General features: G+C 35.4%; 2 protein-coding genes across 6 annotated transcripts in view; one reads left to right on the top strand and one right to left on the bottom strand.

Moving 5' to 3' along the window:
• The first annotated feature begins 5,921 nt into the window (after positions 1–5,921).
• On the top strand, positions 5,922–9,014 carry LOC18439095 (O-Glycosyl hydrolases family 17 protein). Of its 2 annotated transcripts, XM_088852856.1 has the most exons (4): positions 5,922–6,006; positions 6,227–6,422; positions 6,530–7,495; positions 8,778–9,014. In XM_088852856.1, the coding sequence occupies exons 2-4, from the start codon at positions 6,419–6,421 to the stop codon at positions 8,807–8,809; spliced, it is 1,002 nt and encodes a 333-aa protein (XP_088708982.1). In that variant the 5' UTR covers positions 5,922–6,006; positions 6,227–6,418; the 3' UTR covers positions 8,810–9,014. The 2 variants fall into 2 exon arrangements, with proteins under 2 accessions (XP_088708982.1, XP_006849333.1); XM_006849270.4 differs by having other exon boundaries at positions 6,227–7,495.
• An 857-nt stretch (positions 9,015–9,871) lies between these two features.
• Positions 9,872–18,492, bottom strand: part of LOC18439093 (nucleic acid binding protein) — a 52,585-nt gene continuing 43,964 nt past the window's right edge. For 2 of the 4 annotated variants that reach the window (XM_020670286.2, XM_088852853.1), the window contains one exon: positions 17,822–18,307. The gene's annotated coding sequence lies outside the window, so the exon portion shown is untranslated. Of the gene's footprint in view, positions 10,589–17,821; positions 18,308–18,492 lie in introns of those variants that run through there. The other 2 variants (XM_088852850.1, XM_088852851.1) reach the window with 2 other exon arrangements.

Below are 18,492 nucleotides of genomic sequence, written 5' to 3'. Positions count from 1 at the left end.
ATTTGATCATGGATTACAAGAAAAAAAAACAAACATTTCGATCATGGATTACAAAAAAGTCGATCATGGATTACAGAAAATTCTATCATGGATTACAAAAAATTCGATCATGGATTACATAAAATTCGATCATGGATTACAAAAAAAAAAAAACAAAAAAAAACAAAAAATTCGATCGTGGATTACAAAAAAAGAAAAAAAACAATTAGATCATGGATTACAAAAAATTCAATCATGGATTACAAAAAACTCTATCATGGGTTACATAAAAAACAAAAAACAAAAAATTCAATCATGGATTACAAAAAAAAAAAACAAACATTTCGATCATGGATTACAAAAAAAAAAAACAAACATTTCGATCATGGATTATAAAACATTCGATCATGGATTACAAAAAATTCTATCATGGGTTACAAAAATAAAAAATAAAAAATAAATTTCGATCATGGATTACAAGAAAAAAAAACAAACATTTCGATCATGGATTACAAAAAAGTCGATCATGGATTACAGAAAATTCTATCATGGATTACAAAAAATTCGATCATGGATTACATAAAATTCGATCATGGATTACAAAAAAAAAAAACAAAAAAAAACAAAAAATTCGATCGTGGATTACAAAAAAAGAAAAAAACAATTAGATCATGGATTACAAAAAATTCAATCATGGATTACAAAAAACTCTATCATGGGTTACATAAAAAACAAAAAACAAAAAATTCGATCATGGATTACAAAAAAAAAAACAAACATTTCGATCATGGATTACAAAAAAAAAAAACAAACATTTCGATCATGGATTATAAAACATTCGATCATGGATTACAAAAAATTCTATCATGGGTTACAAAAATAAAAAATAAAAAATAAAATTCGATCATGGATTACAAAAAAAAAAAACAAACATTTCGATCATGGATTACAAAAAATTCGATCATGGATTACAAAAAATTCTATCATGGGTTACAAAAAAAAAAAAAAGAACAAAAAATTCGATCATGGATTACAAAAAAAAAAAAACAACAATTCGATCATGGATTACAAAAAAATCGATCAAGTATTACAAAACAATCGATCATGGATTACAAAAAAAAAAAAAAAAAAAAAAAAAAAAAAAATTCTGTTATTCACAGAGTTATTTTACATAAGCGATTTTAACTAAAAAATCCACCTCTAAGTGAATAAATTACATCCAATTGAGTATATTTTCTGATAAACAACAATATAAGGAATCAAAACCCTAAATTTTTAACACATTATTTCTAATATATCATGAAAACAAAATCAAAAGGCGGAAAAAAAAAAAAAAACGGAATTTTGGTTCCACAGACATCTCAGTGTTCATCTCAAATTTCATGCTGTAATTGACCAAATTATGTAAAATTGAAAATTTTAAATCATACTAGACACAATAAAGATTAAAAACCCTAATTATTGAACTCATTATGTTCAAAATATGCCGTGAAATAAATCAAATGGCGGAAAAAATAAAAAACCCAAACTTCTTACCTGATTTTGTGAACCGAAGCCTTTAATCTCCAAAAAACTCTATTTTTCTCAACGATTATCACAAATTAGTAACAAAAGGTTTTGATTTATAGCTTTACGATCAAAATGCCTACAAATTTTGAAAGATTCATGCTCTATTTGGCATGAAACTTTCAGAAAAGGAGGAAACCCTAAAAAAGCAAGTTTCGTGATCCAAAAACACCAAATTTTTCAACCATTTAATCCTTGAAAAAGCTGAATAAAGCTGTTTACAGCCTACAAAGTAGATCACATGCCAAAAAAAACAAGAAAAATGATCAAAAAATGACAAATTTCAAAGAATCCCGTGAAGAACACTGTGCAACCCGTGTTCTTCACGGACTCGCCGATTCCGCACAGTGACTCAGAATCGTCCGGTTCTCTCTAGAACCAGACGATTTCCGATTTTTTAGCCGATACGATCCACTTTTTGCGATTTTCAAGTCGAACGGGGCTAGTCCGGTTCGACTCGGCGTTTTTTAAAACACTGCCCTTGACGATTCAAAGTCTTTCAGGAGGAGCTAGTTTTTCAAGCAACACAGATTTTAGGATCTGGAGCTGATCCTTGAGATTTTGCCTCGAGTTGAAGACTTGGGCACTGAAAAATGGATGGACCTGGGTTCTGGCGATAATCCCATGGGATTGCAGCATACTGGTTCATAGGTTTGGGAAGGTTAGGTTTGGAGTTGGCTGTGGAGCAATCATCATGGTTGCCTTGGGTGATCAACTTAGTCTTAAAACATGATCTAGACTCGATTGAAAAGGACCTGAATGGAGATAAGCCAAACCGAGTCTCAGGGATAACTTTAAGTTTGGACCAAAGTTAAGTCCTAGACTCAAGGTTTTGCTAGACTTAGTGGGTTTTGGTTTGAACCCTAAACTAGGATGAGCCTAGTCTACTTTTAGAGGCAATTCTGAATCTAGACCTAGGTTAGGACCTATGCTAAAATCTAGACTGGGTGGGCACAAATCTTGGCTCGTACCAAGAGGGGGTCTAGGATTGGACCTGGGTGTGAGCCTGAGTCGGACTTGGACTAAGCTGGGTTGCAACCTAAACTTGGACCTAGAGGGTTTCGAATTTAGATCAGGCGTAGACCCGGAATGAGACCTAGGTGAGATTTGGTATGAGTTTTGGCTCGCACCAAGAGGGAGCTTAAGTTTGGACCCAGTTGTGAACCTGGTTCGGACCTGGGCTGGGCTAAGTATGAGCTTAGATTCGGACACAGAAGGTTTCAAATTCTAACCAGGTGTGGACTCGAACTGAGATCTAGGTGAGATTTAGTGTGAGCTTTGCCTCGCACTAAGAGGGAGCTTAGGTTCGGACCCGGTTGTGAACCTGGTTCGGGCCTGGGCTGGGCTGGGCTGAGCTTGGACTAGGAACCAGCAGGGTTCTGCTCAGACCAAAAGAGGATCCGGATTGAGATCTAAGACTAATAAACTCTGATAAGCAAACAAAGCACTAAAAAACTTTGCCCAAAACTATGGGTAGGCTAAGTCAGAGTGGGTTCTTAACTACATAAATGAGGCTAGGCTGAGTGGGTCCCCACGTAGGTCTTGGCCCCCTGTTAAAAGAATCAGCCAGGTCCTACTGTGTGTAAAGTTGCTTTGAGGCTAAAGATTATGAAGGCGCGCTCACTGTTAAAGTTATACGAATCCCAACCGCCTCGGCTCTCAAGGCTAGGTTTCCCTCATGATAGTTAATGCCAGATTTTGTGGTTTTCAAAATTGTTTGCTGGTTTCCCGGTCCCTGGTCTGTTGTGTGAAGGGGTATGTAAAAAAGCAAGCAAATGAAAATAAAGTGGCAAGCAAACACACAATAAAGAGATATAAGCACATGGTAAAATCATATCGAGTGAGGTGCGCTTTGAGTCAGAGGTTTGACCAACTGAAAGCACAGTTCAGGTGTGGGGGTAAGCAACCCCTAAGAAAATGTACAGTCATGCAAAGTGGAACCAGGTACAGCCTGTGCCTGGTTGGGTGCAGCCCGAGTCGAGGGTGACTCGATTAGGACACAGTTTAAAGCGTGTGCAAGCAACCCTCAAAATAAAAATTTTTTGGCTATATATATATATATATATATATATTGATGAAGCAATGTTAAAGTAAGCATGATAAAACACATGATAAAGTAGGGAAATCATGGTTTATAACAAAATTAATTAAAATAAAATGAAAAACAGATAAGAAATACCTGCCTCAAGAATTTATTTATTTTTTAGAAACAAATTTTTGACCTCAAAATTGGTGAGCAGCAAGAGAAAGTCTTGGAATAGGGTTGTGGGGTCCCAGGATTTTTCTGGGACCTCTGGCTCTGAGCGACACGTGGAGTGTCTCATGGGCGACCAGGGAGTGTCTTTTGGGCGACATAGGTAGTGTCGCCCCAGACAGACAGGGTTTCGCAGTGGCATAAACCATGGGTCCTAGTTACAGTCGACCTTGGGAATATTTTGAGCCGAAAATCAGCGGACAACTGTAAATAAAAACACATATTTTGGAGCTCGGATCAAGCTCAAACTACCCCATGGTGGGCACAAAACTGTTCACGAAGCTAATCGGGGAGATCATCAGAGGAAGATCCCTCAGATCCGTATCACAAACTATTTTTTTTGAAGAGTGTGATAGAGAGTGGGGACATTCAAATTCTAATATGAGGCCAGCTCTATTTAGAAATGAGCAGATATGCTCTCAGATCAATGAAAGAGCCATCATCGATCTGAAATGCGAAATACTATGTAAAATGTAATAAAACTAATTTAATTCTAATAACATAAACAAAAATAAAAATAAATACAAGAAAAAGTAAAAATGTACCAGACCGGGCCAGTTGGTCCAAGGCTCCCGAGGCTTCGAGGCCTCGCCTGTATTAGGACCGGCTAAGTATATATCGTGCGTCCTCTTTGTTTCTCTTCACATTTTGACCAGGCCTTGGCCTAAAGCTAAGGTTTTTCTCACAATCTCAAAGCTTTCTTTAGATACCCAAGCTAACAAGGTCTAACCCCCTAAATGAACATGAAATTATATTTCTATAAGTTGAAAATCGTTTAAAATGGGTAACAAATCATAACCAGAAGACTTTCCAACCTAGATTGTTGTTTTGGTGGTCCAAGGCTTGGGCGGCACATGTATTGTCTAGGTTCAATGAACCTGGCCAAAAATGATTTAGGAGGGGTTGGCATGTAGAAACTGCTAATTTGGGTCAGTTTACTCTGAGTAGTGTTGCCCAGACCAAATATGCCCGGAACTGACAGATTATTGTCTGGGGAGATTTTGTGGATGTTGGGATGCCGCCTGCAAAAAATGAACCGATTTGAGTTAGTTTAGGTTAGTGTTACCCCAACCAAATCTTCCCAAAATTGGTAGATTCCAGTTTTGTGGGGATCTACAGGCTCTTGTGATGCTATCTGTCAAAATTTATGTCAAAATGAAGTGTTTTGTTATTTTTAATGATTTTTTTTACTAAAATAGGGTGTTCTGCAGGATTCTAGATCACAGGGTAAGCAGTATGGACTATGGTGGTTTATAGTCTGGGGTTTTACTAGGATAATGTGGTCCTAAGGCTGTCTATGGTTTAAAAAACCAATGAATTTGTCCGTTTACAAATTGGGGTGTCTATAATATGAATCCGGATACTCATAAAAAGCATATCTTTCCTTGACACACTCTATACCAGTGTTCAAAAAATCAACTCAACCAAGATGTTCAGACCCTTGCCGAGCCAAGTTACTCTACCGAGTCTGAATAACTCGGCCGAGTTCATGTCATGCTAAAAAAAGGAATAATGAAAGTAAATAAGGTTTATATATAACAACATACATAACACTAGTTTGCATGTATGATATTGGTAATTATCATATGTGTATGATAGCCAAAAAGCCGTTGAGACATTGCGTGAATAAGGTATCAATACATGGCACTGGCCTCGTGCATAGAGGCCGAGTAACTCGACCGAGTCCATAAACGCTCCTGTACACATTCCCTAGGGTTGGTCGTATAACTGACCCGACTCTGGGATTTCGCCACAACCAAATTCAATAAAGATAGTATTATGAGAATTGATTTACCAAAAAAAAAGTATGATTAGAATAATAATTGGATAAAGGCCTGGGGACAATTTGGGCATTCAGCTTTCTTTCTTTCCATTCACATGTTGGAGTCCACCTGTGTTGCTGCAATGAGCTCAGAATAAGAACAAGGACAATTTCCTGTCCCATTGGTTCTTGGGTTACACACTTCCCACCCTACCCTCCTTCTCCTCTCAATTCTTTCTTTGAAAATTGACCCCAACACGAATTCCAAGACTAAAAAATTCTCTCTCTCTCTCTCTCACTCTCTTACTTTTTCTCTCACTTTTTATCTCATACAAAACACTCGACAATGCTCCTGCCTCAGGGCTCTTGGCTCTCGAAGACCAGAAGATGGAGGTGATGAAATCTTCTCTCTTTCTTCTGTATCTCCTTTCTCCGGTTTTTTCAGGTAAAACAATGGAAACCCACTCCATTTATTGCATTTACTTCTTTCTATCTGTTTTACTTTTTTATTTTTCTTTGATAAAAGGAAGAGAACCCACGTCATTTATTGCATTTTTTTTTTCTTGTTATATCTCTGTTCATATTGCCATGGATATTAGCTTGGGGTTTGTCTTGAATGTTGCTGGTTTTTATTCTTTTTTTTTTTTCTGGGTTTTGTTGAGCAGGTGGAGGTGTAGAAGGTTACTACTCCACTGGGGTTTCTGAGAGCTTGACCAGAAACATTTTTTATCCTGGCCATGAATCAGTTAAAGATATTAATACTCAGAGAATCAAGCACCTGAAACTCTTTGAACCAGACCCTGTGATGTTAAAGTCTTTGGCTTACTCAGGCCAAACTATAGCTGTTTCAGTGAGAAATGAGTATCTCTCTTCTGTTTCTTCAAGTGTTTTACTAGCTGAAAAATGGCTTAGAACCTGTGTTCTTGCTCACTTCCCTGCTATTAAAGTCAATGCCATTGTCGTCGCAGAAAACTTACTCTGCAAGGATACTGAAATCCAGGAACGGGGTATGATTTTACCAGCCATCAGAAACCTTCATAGTTGCTTGATAAGATGGGGATTGAGCAAACAAATCAAGGTTTCGACTGCTATATCCATGGATTGCCTTCTGACAAAACCAAAATTTTCTCCATCTTCTACTAAGTTTAGAGGAAATTTAGCAAAGAAATTCATCAAACCCCTGCTCATCTTTATGTCCAAGTCGCAGGCACCTTATTTCATAACCTCTCAGACCCACCTTCAAAACCTAACCCTTTTAGACATGATTTCTGCTCACTCAGCCGCCATTAAGGACTTGGGTTTTTCAGAAACAAGGTTTACCATCCTCACAGAAACACCATCTCATCGAAAACTCACAGTCGACCCATACCCACCAAGACCAACTCCATTGCCAGAAGCATCACCATCTCCATTTCACTCTTCTATTGGCTTCTCGACCCCTGCGACTGTCACGAAAAACCCATCTCCTCCATTGTTTTCCTCTGCATCCCCTCCATCTCAAGATGGATCATTCTCATTTTCACCAGAGGGTCCACGCATTGTAATACCTTCAATGGGTCCTTCAATGGCCCCTGGATTAGGCCTATCTAGTCCTCCAAGCCCTTCATCTGAATCGGGCCATGACCATTTAAGCCATTACTGTAAGAAAGTTGCAGAGGGTCCCAGTACTGGACATGGAGGAGGTATTGTACAGGCGCTATGGTGTGTGGCCAAGCCTAGTGTGCCTGCAAATGATTTACAGGAACCCATTGATTATGCTTGTGGAGAAGGAGGAGCTGACTGTGAGGCCATTAGGCCTAATGGGAGTTGTTATATGCCTGACACAGTGGTGGCTCATGCCTCTTATGCCTTCAATAGTTATTGGCAGAAGAACAAGCATAGTGGGGGGACTTGCAGCTTTGGTGGAACGGCTATGCTCATCAATTCAGACCCAAGTATAATAACCTCTCTCTCTCTCTCTCTGTGCTTTTTAAAATTGTATTATTTCAGTAAAATCTTTTAGTTACTCTCTCTCATGATTTTGAATTTTACCTAGTTTATTGAAATAAAGATAAAGCTCTTAGTTTTGCCTATTTTCAGCCAATTTCTGGATAAAATCTGGTTTTCAAAGGGCAAATCAGCTATTTTGTGGAGAAGGCCGCATTTCCTATAATCATTAAAAGCTGGCATTCAATTTTTGTCTGAAACTTGATCCAACCATACTGAAATCTCATGAAAAATTTGGTCATAAAAATTTGGTCATTTAATCTATTGTAATGCGACAATCCAAAATTCTAATTGTTTTGCTGAATTTTATTTAGAAATCTATGTAAGTATTGGAAGTGGAAGATGATTGGGTTCTTTTCTCCTTTATTTCTATTTATTTATCGGTTAACCGGGGTTGAATGCTTAAAACTGAATGCACAATTTCAAGCTTTGGCTAAAATAAAACACCATTCAATTGAGGGATTATACACCACGAGACTCATTTCACAATCATTTTTAGCTATTGAATGTGAAATCCAATAAATAAAAATATACCATAATATTTGAGAAATTATGATATCAATGGCAAAATAAAGGCTTGCTTATCCATCACTAGGATGTTTGTCATAGGAAATCAAATGCAATTTGGCAAAACTTTGATTTCTCATTGGATACCCTATAAAGCAAGCTTGATTTGCCACATAATCACATGCATGTCATAAAACTTATATTCGGTCCTTGAGCTTTTTATGGCCTTAAATCACAAGTTACTGCAAATAGTAAAAGCCCTCTTACTTTTGGCCCACCATTGCCGTGTTTTTGTGTTTTTCAAAACCCAAAACCAATACTTCCTGACCCACAATATCATATTTTAGGACACTGCTTTATTTGGTTTCTTGAAAAAGCCAAAACCCCATTCCTTATTGGGCCCATATTCCCACTTTTTTCTATCCAAGAAAAGAACCAAATTTCAGGTCTCCTAGTATCGAGCATAGTAACATAGAACAATATAAAAGTAAAACTATATTTTCTTTTTCCCATCATCTTTTTAAAATAAAGTTTTGGCAATTATTTTACATTCTTTTGAATTTTCTTATGAAAAAACTCAATAGAAACCTCTTCCTCAAAAAAAAAAAAAAAAAAAAAAAAAAAAAGAAAAGAAAAGAAGAGAAAAAGAAACTCAATAAAAAACTGTTTTTCCTTATTTGTAGAAATGTTCCTTTCATCTTATTGTGTTTGATCTTATTGCAGGCTTTCTTCATTGCCAATTCACCCTGACTTAGGGAATAAATGTACGAGGAGATTACCAAAGAGCACTTGTCTAGCATTTGATATTAGTCTTAAGGATAAAAGATCTAGTTCTACTCGCCCATTGATAGTATGTTGTTCTAGCTTTTTTGTGACTGAACCAACTTGCCATAGGGCTTGAAAACAGTTGAGAGTCTTGTAATAATGACTTATGTATGGAATCTCTACTCTTTTTTTTTATCCCCCTTTTAGTTTCTCAGATTGGCACTGGCAATCAAAGCCGGGTCAAAATATGATTAGGCCCTTGGTTCTCACCAAATTTTTTCCCTGCATTTAGAAGCGCAGAGTTCTCTATAATCTTATCAATGCATCTCTCTCATACACATTCCCAAAATTTATTTTTTTCCCTGCATTTAGAAGATCAGAGTTCTCTATAATCTTATCAATGCATCTCTCTCATACACATTCCCAAAATTTATTTCAAGGAAGCATTTCTACGAGTCAAAGGATTCATATGTAGAAATACGACCCCTCTAATATTCTATTTTTGAAATAAAATTTAACCTTAATTTTTAAGGAATATACAATCCTTAATATTGAGATTAATAATGTGTAAAAAATAAAGAATTTAAAGTAAAAATGATATTTTTTAGAAGGAAACATTTGAGCTATTGATTTTACTTTTTTCTTAGCGGATCATCACATGTATCCGTTTTTAGATGGATGATTTATGCCTCAGAGGACGCAAATATAAAAATGCATCCCCCAGATGCATAAACTACTTATCTGAGAGGATAGTGTCAATTTTTGAAAGTGCGGATATACAAGGCTTGCTAGGGTATCCTGATGAATAAAAGTAGGAAATCTATCAAAATGCACCCGATTTTTTGATAATACAATCCACCATTTTCAACTGTTTCAACTTGTGGTCATGCCAATTTAATGGATTTTTTACTTTAGAACAAAGAATATAACAAAGAACATGGGTAAAATGTTACATGGTTGATCTGGTATGTATATTTTGAATAATTTCCTTGATACTGTTATTGTGCATTGATATGTTTTGGAATGATCTAATACATACGCAGATAGTCAAAGGATCAAACTTCCTCAATACTTCTATTTTGTATTGGTATATTTTCAAATAACCGAATACATGATTTACTTGGAACCCTCTAATATTTCTTTATGGATTCTATCTGATTAGCATGGTAGTCATATATGTCCATATCAATTTTGTTCCACTTTCTACATGGATGTTTCTATTGCTTGCTTTTGTCCCCATTTGTCTGCCAGCTTATATTACCTTTGCTCACATTGTTTCAATTGATGTGGCTGCATGCACCTCAGTTGTATGGGAGCCCGTTCTATGCCCTCAATCTAGGTCCTATTATCCGGGGCCACACTGTCCTTCCAAAATCTGTATTGAAGATGGATTGTGGATCTAAAATTTCACAGGTCTAACATGATCTTGAATAAATAAAAAATAAAAAAAAAAAAAAGAAAAAAAAAGAAATTCAAGCCTTAAAAAAGTAATTTGCTTTGTACTCTGGACTGTTCACGTCGATTCTTCAAAGATCATTACATCTGCCTTTTGCTTGGAGCTCCAAATTATTGGATTCGAGAGGTAACTAGACTTGCAGTAATTTACGGCGTGTTACAGGTTCTACAACCCATAAAAACTTGAGCTGATGCATGAATCCTACAATTGTTTTTTCATTTTATCGTTTATTTTGAGTGTTTTATCAACTGTTTTGAGTCAAAAGCCCTACCATGAAAGTCGCTTGAAGCCTAGAGTGTGATTACCACTGTATCTGTAGGAATTAAATAAATAAAAACAAGGAAAAAGTTTATATCAGGTACAACCTTATATTTTAGATATAAAATGCACCTTAAAAATCAATAAAAAAGAGTGTCTAGATGTTGGAAAACTTTTTAATCGATTATCTCGACTTCAAGATGTATGGATGGATATAAAAAAAAAAAAGAATTTCAAGTCCAAAAAAATAGTACATTACATAATAAGTTTTAAGATGTCTATTTTCATATGTGCTCGATTTGTACCATATTTACAATTTTCAAATATATACTATGGTGGCATACAAATTCTCAAGCTATCATAAGGTTTCTGACATTGAAACGACACAAAATCTAGAAGTGCACCTTACTTCTACATTATAAAGAAGCAACCTTATGTAAACCTCATCGTGAAAACAAAGATATACTTCATCTAAGGTGTCTGTGCAATTCTAGTGCAACCGCGGCTATGCTAAACATGTGCACCCTCACCTCAAACTTAATTTTGTTTCTCAGACTGACCACAACACTCTAAACCAGTGGTTTAAAAAGCGGATTGGTGATCCGGATTGGGCATCTCAAAAATCCATCCGAATCGACGAATCGACGATCCGGATATGGAATCGACTGAATCGGTCGGATTAAACCTTAAAAAAAATCCGAAAAAATTATTAAAATTCATTATAAATGTTGTTTTTTAGGAATTCAATAAGAAACGAGGGTACTCCATTAGGAATTTTCATTTCTTTGCATGAATATGCGAATATTGATATGTTCGTTCCCTGTATGAACTACTATTTACCATTTATTTTACATCACACAAAAGGATAAACATAGAATTATCATGGATTAAATATATCATCATACATGAAATATAATAAAGCATACAATTCGTAACATACGATTTAAAAATAAAATGACAAACGACATCGTTCTTCATCTTGGTCACACTGGTGCCATTGATTGAATTCGCGTGACAATTCATTGACTCGATCTAAAAACGAATCATCCAAATTAGTGGGCACCTGACTATACCCAAATCCCTGAGTGTTAGTGTTTTGTTGTGGTCCTAATCCAAAATCCCCGACGCTTGTCCATCCTTCATGCTCACCTACACTATCATGTTCATCCCTACCCTCTTGTTGTTGGGACTCGATATGTGAATAATTAGGTTGGGATTGGATAGCCTTAGAATCATTATCTCTCTTATTTTCCCTTAGACCCCCTTCCCACTCTCCCTTATTTGGTGCAATATCACCGTCATCTCCGACAAATTGTCGATATTTTGGCAGGCTGCTCCCTCTTTCATGCTGCTCATCACCTTCTTCAAGATCTTCCTCACTGATAGCCTCAAGGAACGCTCTCTTGTGCAACACTGGCTTCTCTTCTTCTACTACCCATTGTTCTGCTGTGTTTGTGAAAAATATTGTGTCCAAGTCTATCGGTCCATAGTCCTCAAGCTTCCTTCTTATTTGTCGCTCTCGGAGGTTTAAGTTATAATGGACGTAGACTAGTTTATGAAACTTCTCCGAAGCGAATCGATTCCTTCTAGTAGTGTGCAACCATTGGAACGTACTCCAGTTTCGCTCACAGCCAGTAGCAGAATATGTTTGGGAGAGCATCTTGATTGCTATCCTCTTTAGGTGAGGCGCATCACTACCATATATCTCCCACCATTCAGCTGGATTAAAATGCAAAAAGCATTGTAAGGGCAAGAACAATTCATAAGATTAACTATATGAATGAACAAAATATTAGTTAGGGGACAATCTGGATCCATCTTAGTTTGAGAATTCCTGACAAGTCTAGTTCCGAAGGATCCTATAGCATCCTTATACATAGCAAGCTAAAACAAAATATTTCGTTTCAGTGCATTATTCCTCACAAATATAACAACTGAATCAAGTTCTTACCGAAATATTAAATAATACCTCTTGTATTGCTACTACCTGGTTTCGATGGCTTCTCTCCAACCTGGCAATAATGTATTTGACCCCTTCCATAATCTTGTGGGGATGTTCAGGTGTCAAATAGGAAAATTATGGGTTGAAGTAGTAACCTGAAAAATATATCGATAGAGAAATGTCATTTAAAATTTCATAAAAAAATAATTTACAATGAAACATTCTAATGATATAAATATATATTTACCTGCATAATGAATTGGACGTCCAAATTGGTGTTCCACCTTCTTTCTATAATCTCGATCACTTTACTAGCAAAATTACACTTCTCCCTAATAGCTGATCTCTCGATACCTACATAAAGGATGCCCATGGTAGCTTTCTTGTCAGCATCCACCATTCTTAACACCGTGACCAAAGGAGCAGTGGCCTCTACGATACTGGAACATCAAGACCTGAACCTCCTATTTTGAGACTATGTCATCCACTTTTAGCCCAGTACTGGACTTTGAGAGGCGGTCATTTAACCACTCTTCACTGGTAAACAATCTCTGTATTGCACCTTCAGATTCGCGAATGGAGTCCACAGCCAAGTAATCTGTCGCAAAGCGGGTTATGGCAGGCTTGATTATCCCTTTTTTCTTAGAATGGTTATATATAAATCTTGACACTAACCTCGCTTCCTGTAGAATCTCCTTCACAATTTTGATCTCACCGATCTCCTCTAACATCAGATCGATGTTGTGTGCAGCACACGGGGCCATACTAGATGCTTCCTCTTATCCATCAACATGCTGCCCGCAGAAACATATGCACGCGCATTGTCCGTAATAAACTGGACTACATGCTTATCTCCCACCTCCTCAACTATCTGATCATATAGCCGTACGTAGAAGTTTGCATCCTTTTTCATCCCTGATACGCCTTTGCTAGACAAAAAAACTGTACCTTTTGGGGAATAGGCCAAGAAGTTTACAAACTCTTTTTTGCTAACTTTATTCAACCAACCATCACTCATGAAAGTAATGCATGTTCTTGGCCAACTCTGTTTATATTCTTCAATTCACTTTCTAACTTCCTCCACATCTTCATCCAATATTGGCCCACTGAGCTCATATGCCGTCGAGGGTTTTACCTCGGGCCCGGCTCTCTGGATTGCATTGACCATAGGTGGAAAATATGGGCTATTGGTTATATCAAAGGGGATCTCTTCATCGTAGAACCATTTTCTTATATATCTACCCAACATGTTTCTCGTACCTTTCATCATGCCTTTGAGGGTCATTTGTTCTAACATAGGCTTTGAGAGAAATGGGTCTATACGACCATGATCTGCAATACTGGCACTCTTAAGTAAGCTAGAAACAATTTCTTCAATGTCTGATTCCTCTTGATACATATTGCCACCAACCCCTCCATACATATTTGAGCTGGGCCAGCCATAAATGCTCGACCTGGGCCCGCCATGCATGTCTGAGCTAGACCCACCATGCGTGCCCATGTCATAACCACCAGGCATTCTAAACCCGCATTCCCTCTGGTATATTTCATGTAAACTCATTCTTGTGGCTATCTCCAAGTCATTATTATATTGCTCTTCTGGATCATTCCCGCTTGAGGGCGTATATAAACTAGCTATCTCCTCATCCATCATCTGCTTTGCAATTTTTTTACCTTTGGTAGCCTTGAGAAATGCGACCATCTACTTTCTTACATTATTAGGGATACTACTGTACGCAGAAACATCTCCCTTAACCCCTGCCAAGTGTTGCTTGAACTTATGAACCCCACTACTTATCACTTTTTGACAATAATTACAAATAATTTTGTCGTTTCTGTTGGGATCAAGTCTGACCCATGTTCCCATGCAGGGTCTTCCGCAGATCTTGCCATGGTTCAACTTTAAAATGTAAAATGTTAAAAATTAACCTGACAGTTGAACATGAAAAATAATCACCATGTGTAGTGATAATATGTAGGGGGAGTTCATGAAGTTATATTTGTTGTTAATGCAAAATACTTCAATTGACAAAAATATTTTAATTCCTAATGAGGAAAACAATTTATTTATGCAACATTATAGATAAAAATAGCCTATATCAGCTACTACATATAGAACAATAAATTTACATTGATATATTATCAATAAAAAATATATTTACAATGGTATAGTAATTCACATTGGCAATTCATATGGACTTGTCATAAATCTTCATTTCAACAAACATGAATTAGTTCCTACTGAGAAAAAAAAATATTTATGCAACATTATATATAAAAAAAAATCTGTATAAGTCACACTTAGAATCAAGAAAAATATTAAATTAATATAGTCATCCATAATGCCACTACACGTATATTTGACACAAAAAACATTTACAATGATATAGTCATTCACAATGCCACAAATAAAATTTACAATGATATAGTCGGCACAATCTCAACTCGATTGAAATGATCACAAATATTCATACATCTCAATTACAAATATACAAGATAATATAATTAAAAAAACAAGCTCCAAACATGACTACAACTCAATTATCAAGAACATACATTTTTTGCATTAAAAATTTAATAATAAAATTGAAAACTGCAAAATAATATAATTATCATACATGCCACAATTTTTTTACAATGATATTCACTTTAATTCTTCATGATAATACAGTTTAACAACATGTATTTTTTGCATTAAAAATTTAAAAATAAATTTTTAATGCAAAACTGCATTAAAAATATAATACAGTTTAACAAGATGCATTTGCTAATGTATTTTTTTGCATTAACAACAAATTAGAAAATACAGTTTTGCATCAAAAATATAATAACATGCCACGATTTTTTTATAATGATATTCACTTTAATTCCTCATGATAATACAGTTTAACAATATGTATTTTTTGCATTAAAAGTTTTAAAAATTTAAAATAAAATTTTAATGCAAAACTGCATTAAAAATATAATACAGTTTAACAACATGTATTTGTTAATGTATTTTTTTGCATTAACAACAAATTAAAAAATACAGTTATGCATTAAAAATATCATAACATGCCACGATTTTTTTACAATGATATTCACTTTAATTCCTCATGATAATGCAGTTTCACATGTATTTTTTGCATTCAAAATTGTAAAAATGAAAGATACTTCTTTAATGCAAAACTGTGTTAAAAATATAATACAGTTTAAGAGCATGTATTTTTTTGCATTAACAACAAATGAAAAAATGCAGTTTTGCATTAAAAATATAATAACATGCCACGATTTTTTACAATGATATTCACTTTAATTCCTCATGTTAATACAGTTTAATAACATGTATTTTTTGCATTAAAAATTTAAAAAATTAAGAATAAATTTTTAATGGAAAACTGCATTAAAAATATAATACAGTTTAACAACATGTATTTGTTAATGTATTTTTTTGCATTAACAACAAATTAAAAAATATAGTTTTGCATTAAAAATATAATAAAATGTATTTTTTTGCATAAATAATCTACGAACATGCAATTTTTTGAACTAGAAATTTAACAATAAAAATTAAAAATATTGTTTAATTCCTAATGATAATCAAAAACAATTTTTCGAAAAATCACGATTTCTCAAAAAAATTGATCATGAATAAAAAAAAAAAAAAAAAACCAATTCTTCACAGACCAACCTAACATCAGTCATTCCAACTCAAAAATCCGCCTCAAATCGAATAAATTACATCAAATTGAATACATGTTTAGATAAACAACACTATAAGGAATCAAAGCCCTATAATATTAACACATTATTATCAAAGTATTAAATAAAATTGATTGAATTGAGGAAAAAAAAAAAAAAAGCAGTTCTTCACGGGCATCAGTCATTCAATCTAAAAAATGAAGCTCAAATTGAATAAATTAGATAAAATTGAATACATGTGATGATAAACAATACTATAACGAACCAAAACCCTATAAATTCAACACATTCTTTGCAAAATATTTACTGAAATTGAGAAAATGGCGGAAAAAAAAAAAACAGTCCATTTTTTTTTAACAGACATCAATATTTCTTTCTATAAAATCCAACTCAAATTGAATAAATACAATCAAATTGAATACATGTGATGATAAACAACACTACAACGAATCAAAACCCTATAAATTTAATACATGATTTACAAAATATTGACTGAATTTGATCACATGGCGGAAAAAAAAAAAAAACACAGTTCTTACCTCTTCTTCGTGCAGCCGTGCCTTCAAACTCAAAATTGATATGTATTCCTCCAAGATAATCACAAATTATGAACACAAAATTCTGATCAACACTCTTACGATCACTCAGCCTGAAATTTTGCAAAAAATGATGCGTTCTATCGCCCGAAATCAGTGAAATTGCAGAAACCCTAAAACTCTGACTCTTCGATCCAAATTTGTTGATAAAAACGGTGCTTTTTAATTCGTTTTATTGACTGAAATTGATGCGAAATTTGAATTAAAGCCTGTAGAAAAAGTTGAAAATCGATAACAAAATGAAAAAAAAAATCGAAATCCCATGAAGAACACTGTGCAACCCGTGTTCCTCCGGGTGACCCGGTCTGATGCGCGAGTCACTGTTCGGAATTGCCCGGTTCTCTCTAGACACAGGCGATTCCCGCTTCATTTATGGAACTGCCTTGTTCTGTGGCGATTCTCGAGTCGAACCGGACGAATCCGATTTGACTCGACGATTTTTTAAACCCTGTCTCTAAACCACATGGATATCGTTTTCACGGGACACGGAGCAGTCACTTAAACTAGATAATTTAAATTATATTATAAGATAATACAACAAATCCTCGAAAGTAATACAACAAATTTGGTTTTTGGGTCATTTGCCCATTCCTTGATGCGGGAAAAATGCAATCAAAATTATTTCAAATGCTTTGCTATTTTTTTGTTTTCTCAATACTATTGTTTTTCAATTCTAAGCAATTGTCAGGGAAATTATTGCTAATATACTTATATTTTAAGAAAATTGGAAAAAAATCCCCAACTTTTCAAAACTTCGCCCACACCTTTTTTTTACGAATTTTGTTTTTTTTTGAACGAAACTACCCTTTACGGTAGTCTTTGTACCGTAAAAAGCATTACAGTATTAAGAGTACCGTAATGAGCATTACGGTATTGCTAGTACCATAATGCTCTTTAAATGCTTTACGGTCATAAAAAGACCGTAATGGAGTTGAATATCATTACGATACTGAGTACCGTAATGCTTATTTTGGTGTGAAGATCTTCCATGACATATCTGCTTGAAAGAAGTGCTCATGCGAAGGGTGTCGTCATGGAAGTATCGTAAAGAGAGAGTAGGGATGAGTCCTTTTAAATCAACAATTATACCTTTTCTCTACCAAACACTGCACAATTCTACCTTTTCTCTTCAGATTCTCGGAATCATTGCCCACTCAGGCACTGATATGGAGAATCAGTTGAAAACCAATGTAGAAACATCAACCAACAAAATACGATTTTAGATGAAGCATTATAGGACAGTTCAAGAGGGTAAAAATCAAATTCAACCGGCTCACTGCATCCATGAGAGTTTCAACGAGTGCGAGGCTATTGATGATGACATTGCCCATCTCCCTTGTCACCTCAGACACATAACCAAGAGCTCTCGACCCATGCACCTGGGGAAGACCTGCATATACTCCTCATAATTGAGGGTCTCGCTCCCTCCTTCAAAGCTTGGAATCCACAAAGGTTGAGAAGCTTGGGCCATTTTCACCAACTCATCCATTGTTGTCAATACGAGCTCTGCAAGCATCGATCTCTCGAGATTCCCTGCTCTCCCCATCACATTTAGCTGTAGACCAGTGATGAAATCAACACCTTGGGGCTACGAAGTGGTAGTTGTTTAATAGAGAAACGGTAGAATTGTTGGTGCAAAAGAACCCATCCATACTCTCTCTCTACGATGTCTCTATGAAGACACCTCTCGCATGGGCACTTCTTTCAAGTAGCAATATCATGGAACATCTCCACACCAAA

The sequence above is a fragment of the Amborella trichopoda genome, chromosome 12, assembly GCF_054954075.1.
Source record: "Amborella trichopoda isolate Santa Cruz 75 chromosome 12, AtrichopodaSantaCruz75HAP2 v2.0, whole genome shotgun sequence".
Classification (NCBI taxonomy): domain Eukaryota; kingdom Viridiplantae; phylum Streptophyta; class Magnoliopsida; order Amborellales; family Amborellaceae; genus Amborella; species Amborella trichopoda.
Note: the sequence above shows the minus strand (reverse complement) of the source record. Positions and strands in the feature narration are given on the sequence as shown.

What these genes read in the sequence shown, in the direction of transcription:
- LOC18439095 (XM_006849270.4), top strand. Translation starts at nt 5,949, where the DNA reads ATGGAGGTGATGAAATCTTCTCTCTTTCTTCTGTATCTCCTTTCTCCG. An exon ending in CCTTTCTCCGGTTTTTTCAG is followed by an intron (nt 6,007 to 6,226) that starts GTAAAACAATGG and finishes TTTGTTGAGCAG; the next exon opens with GTGGAGGTGTAGAAGGTTAC. An exon ending in GCTCATCAATTCAGACCCAA is followed by an intron (nt 7,496 to 8,777) that starts GTATAATAACCT and finishes ATCTTATTGCAG; the next exon opens with GCTTTCTTCATTGCCAATTC.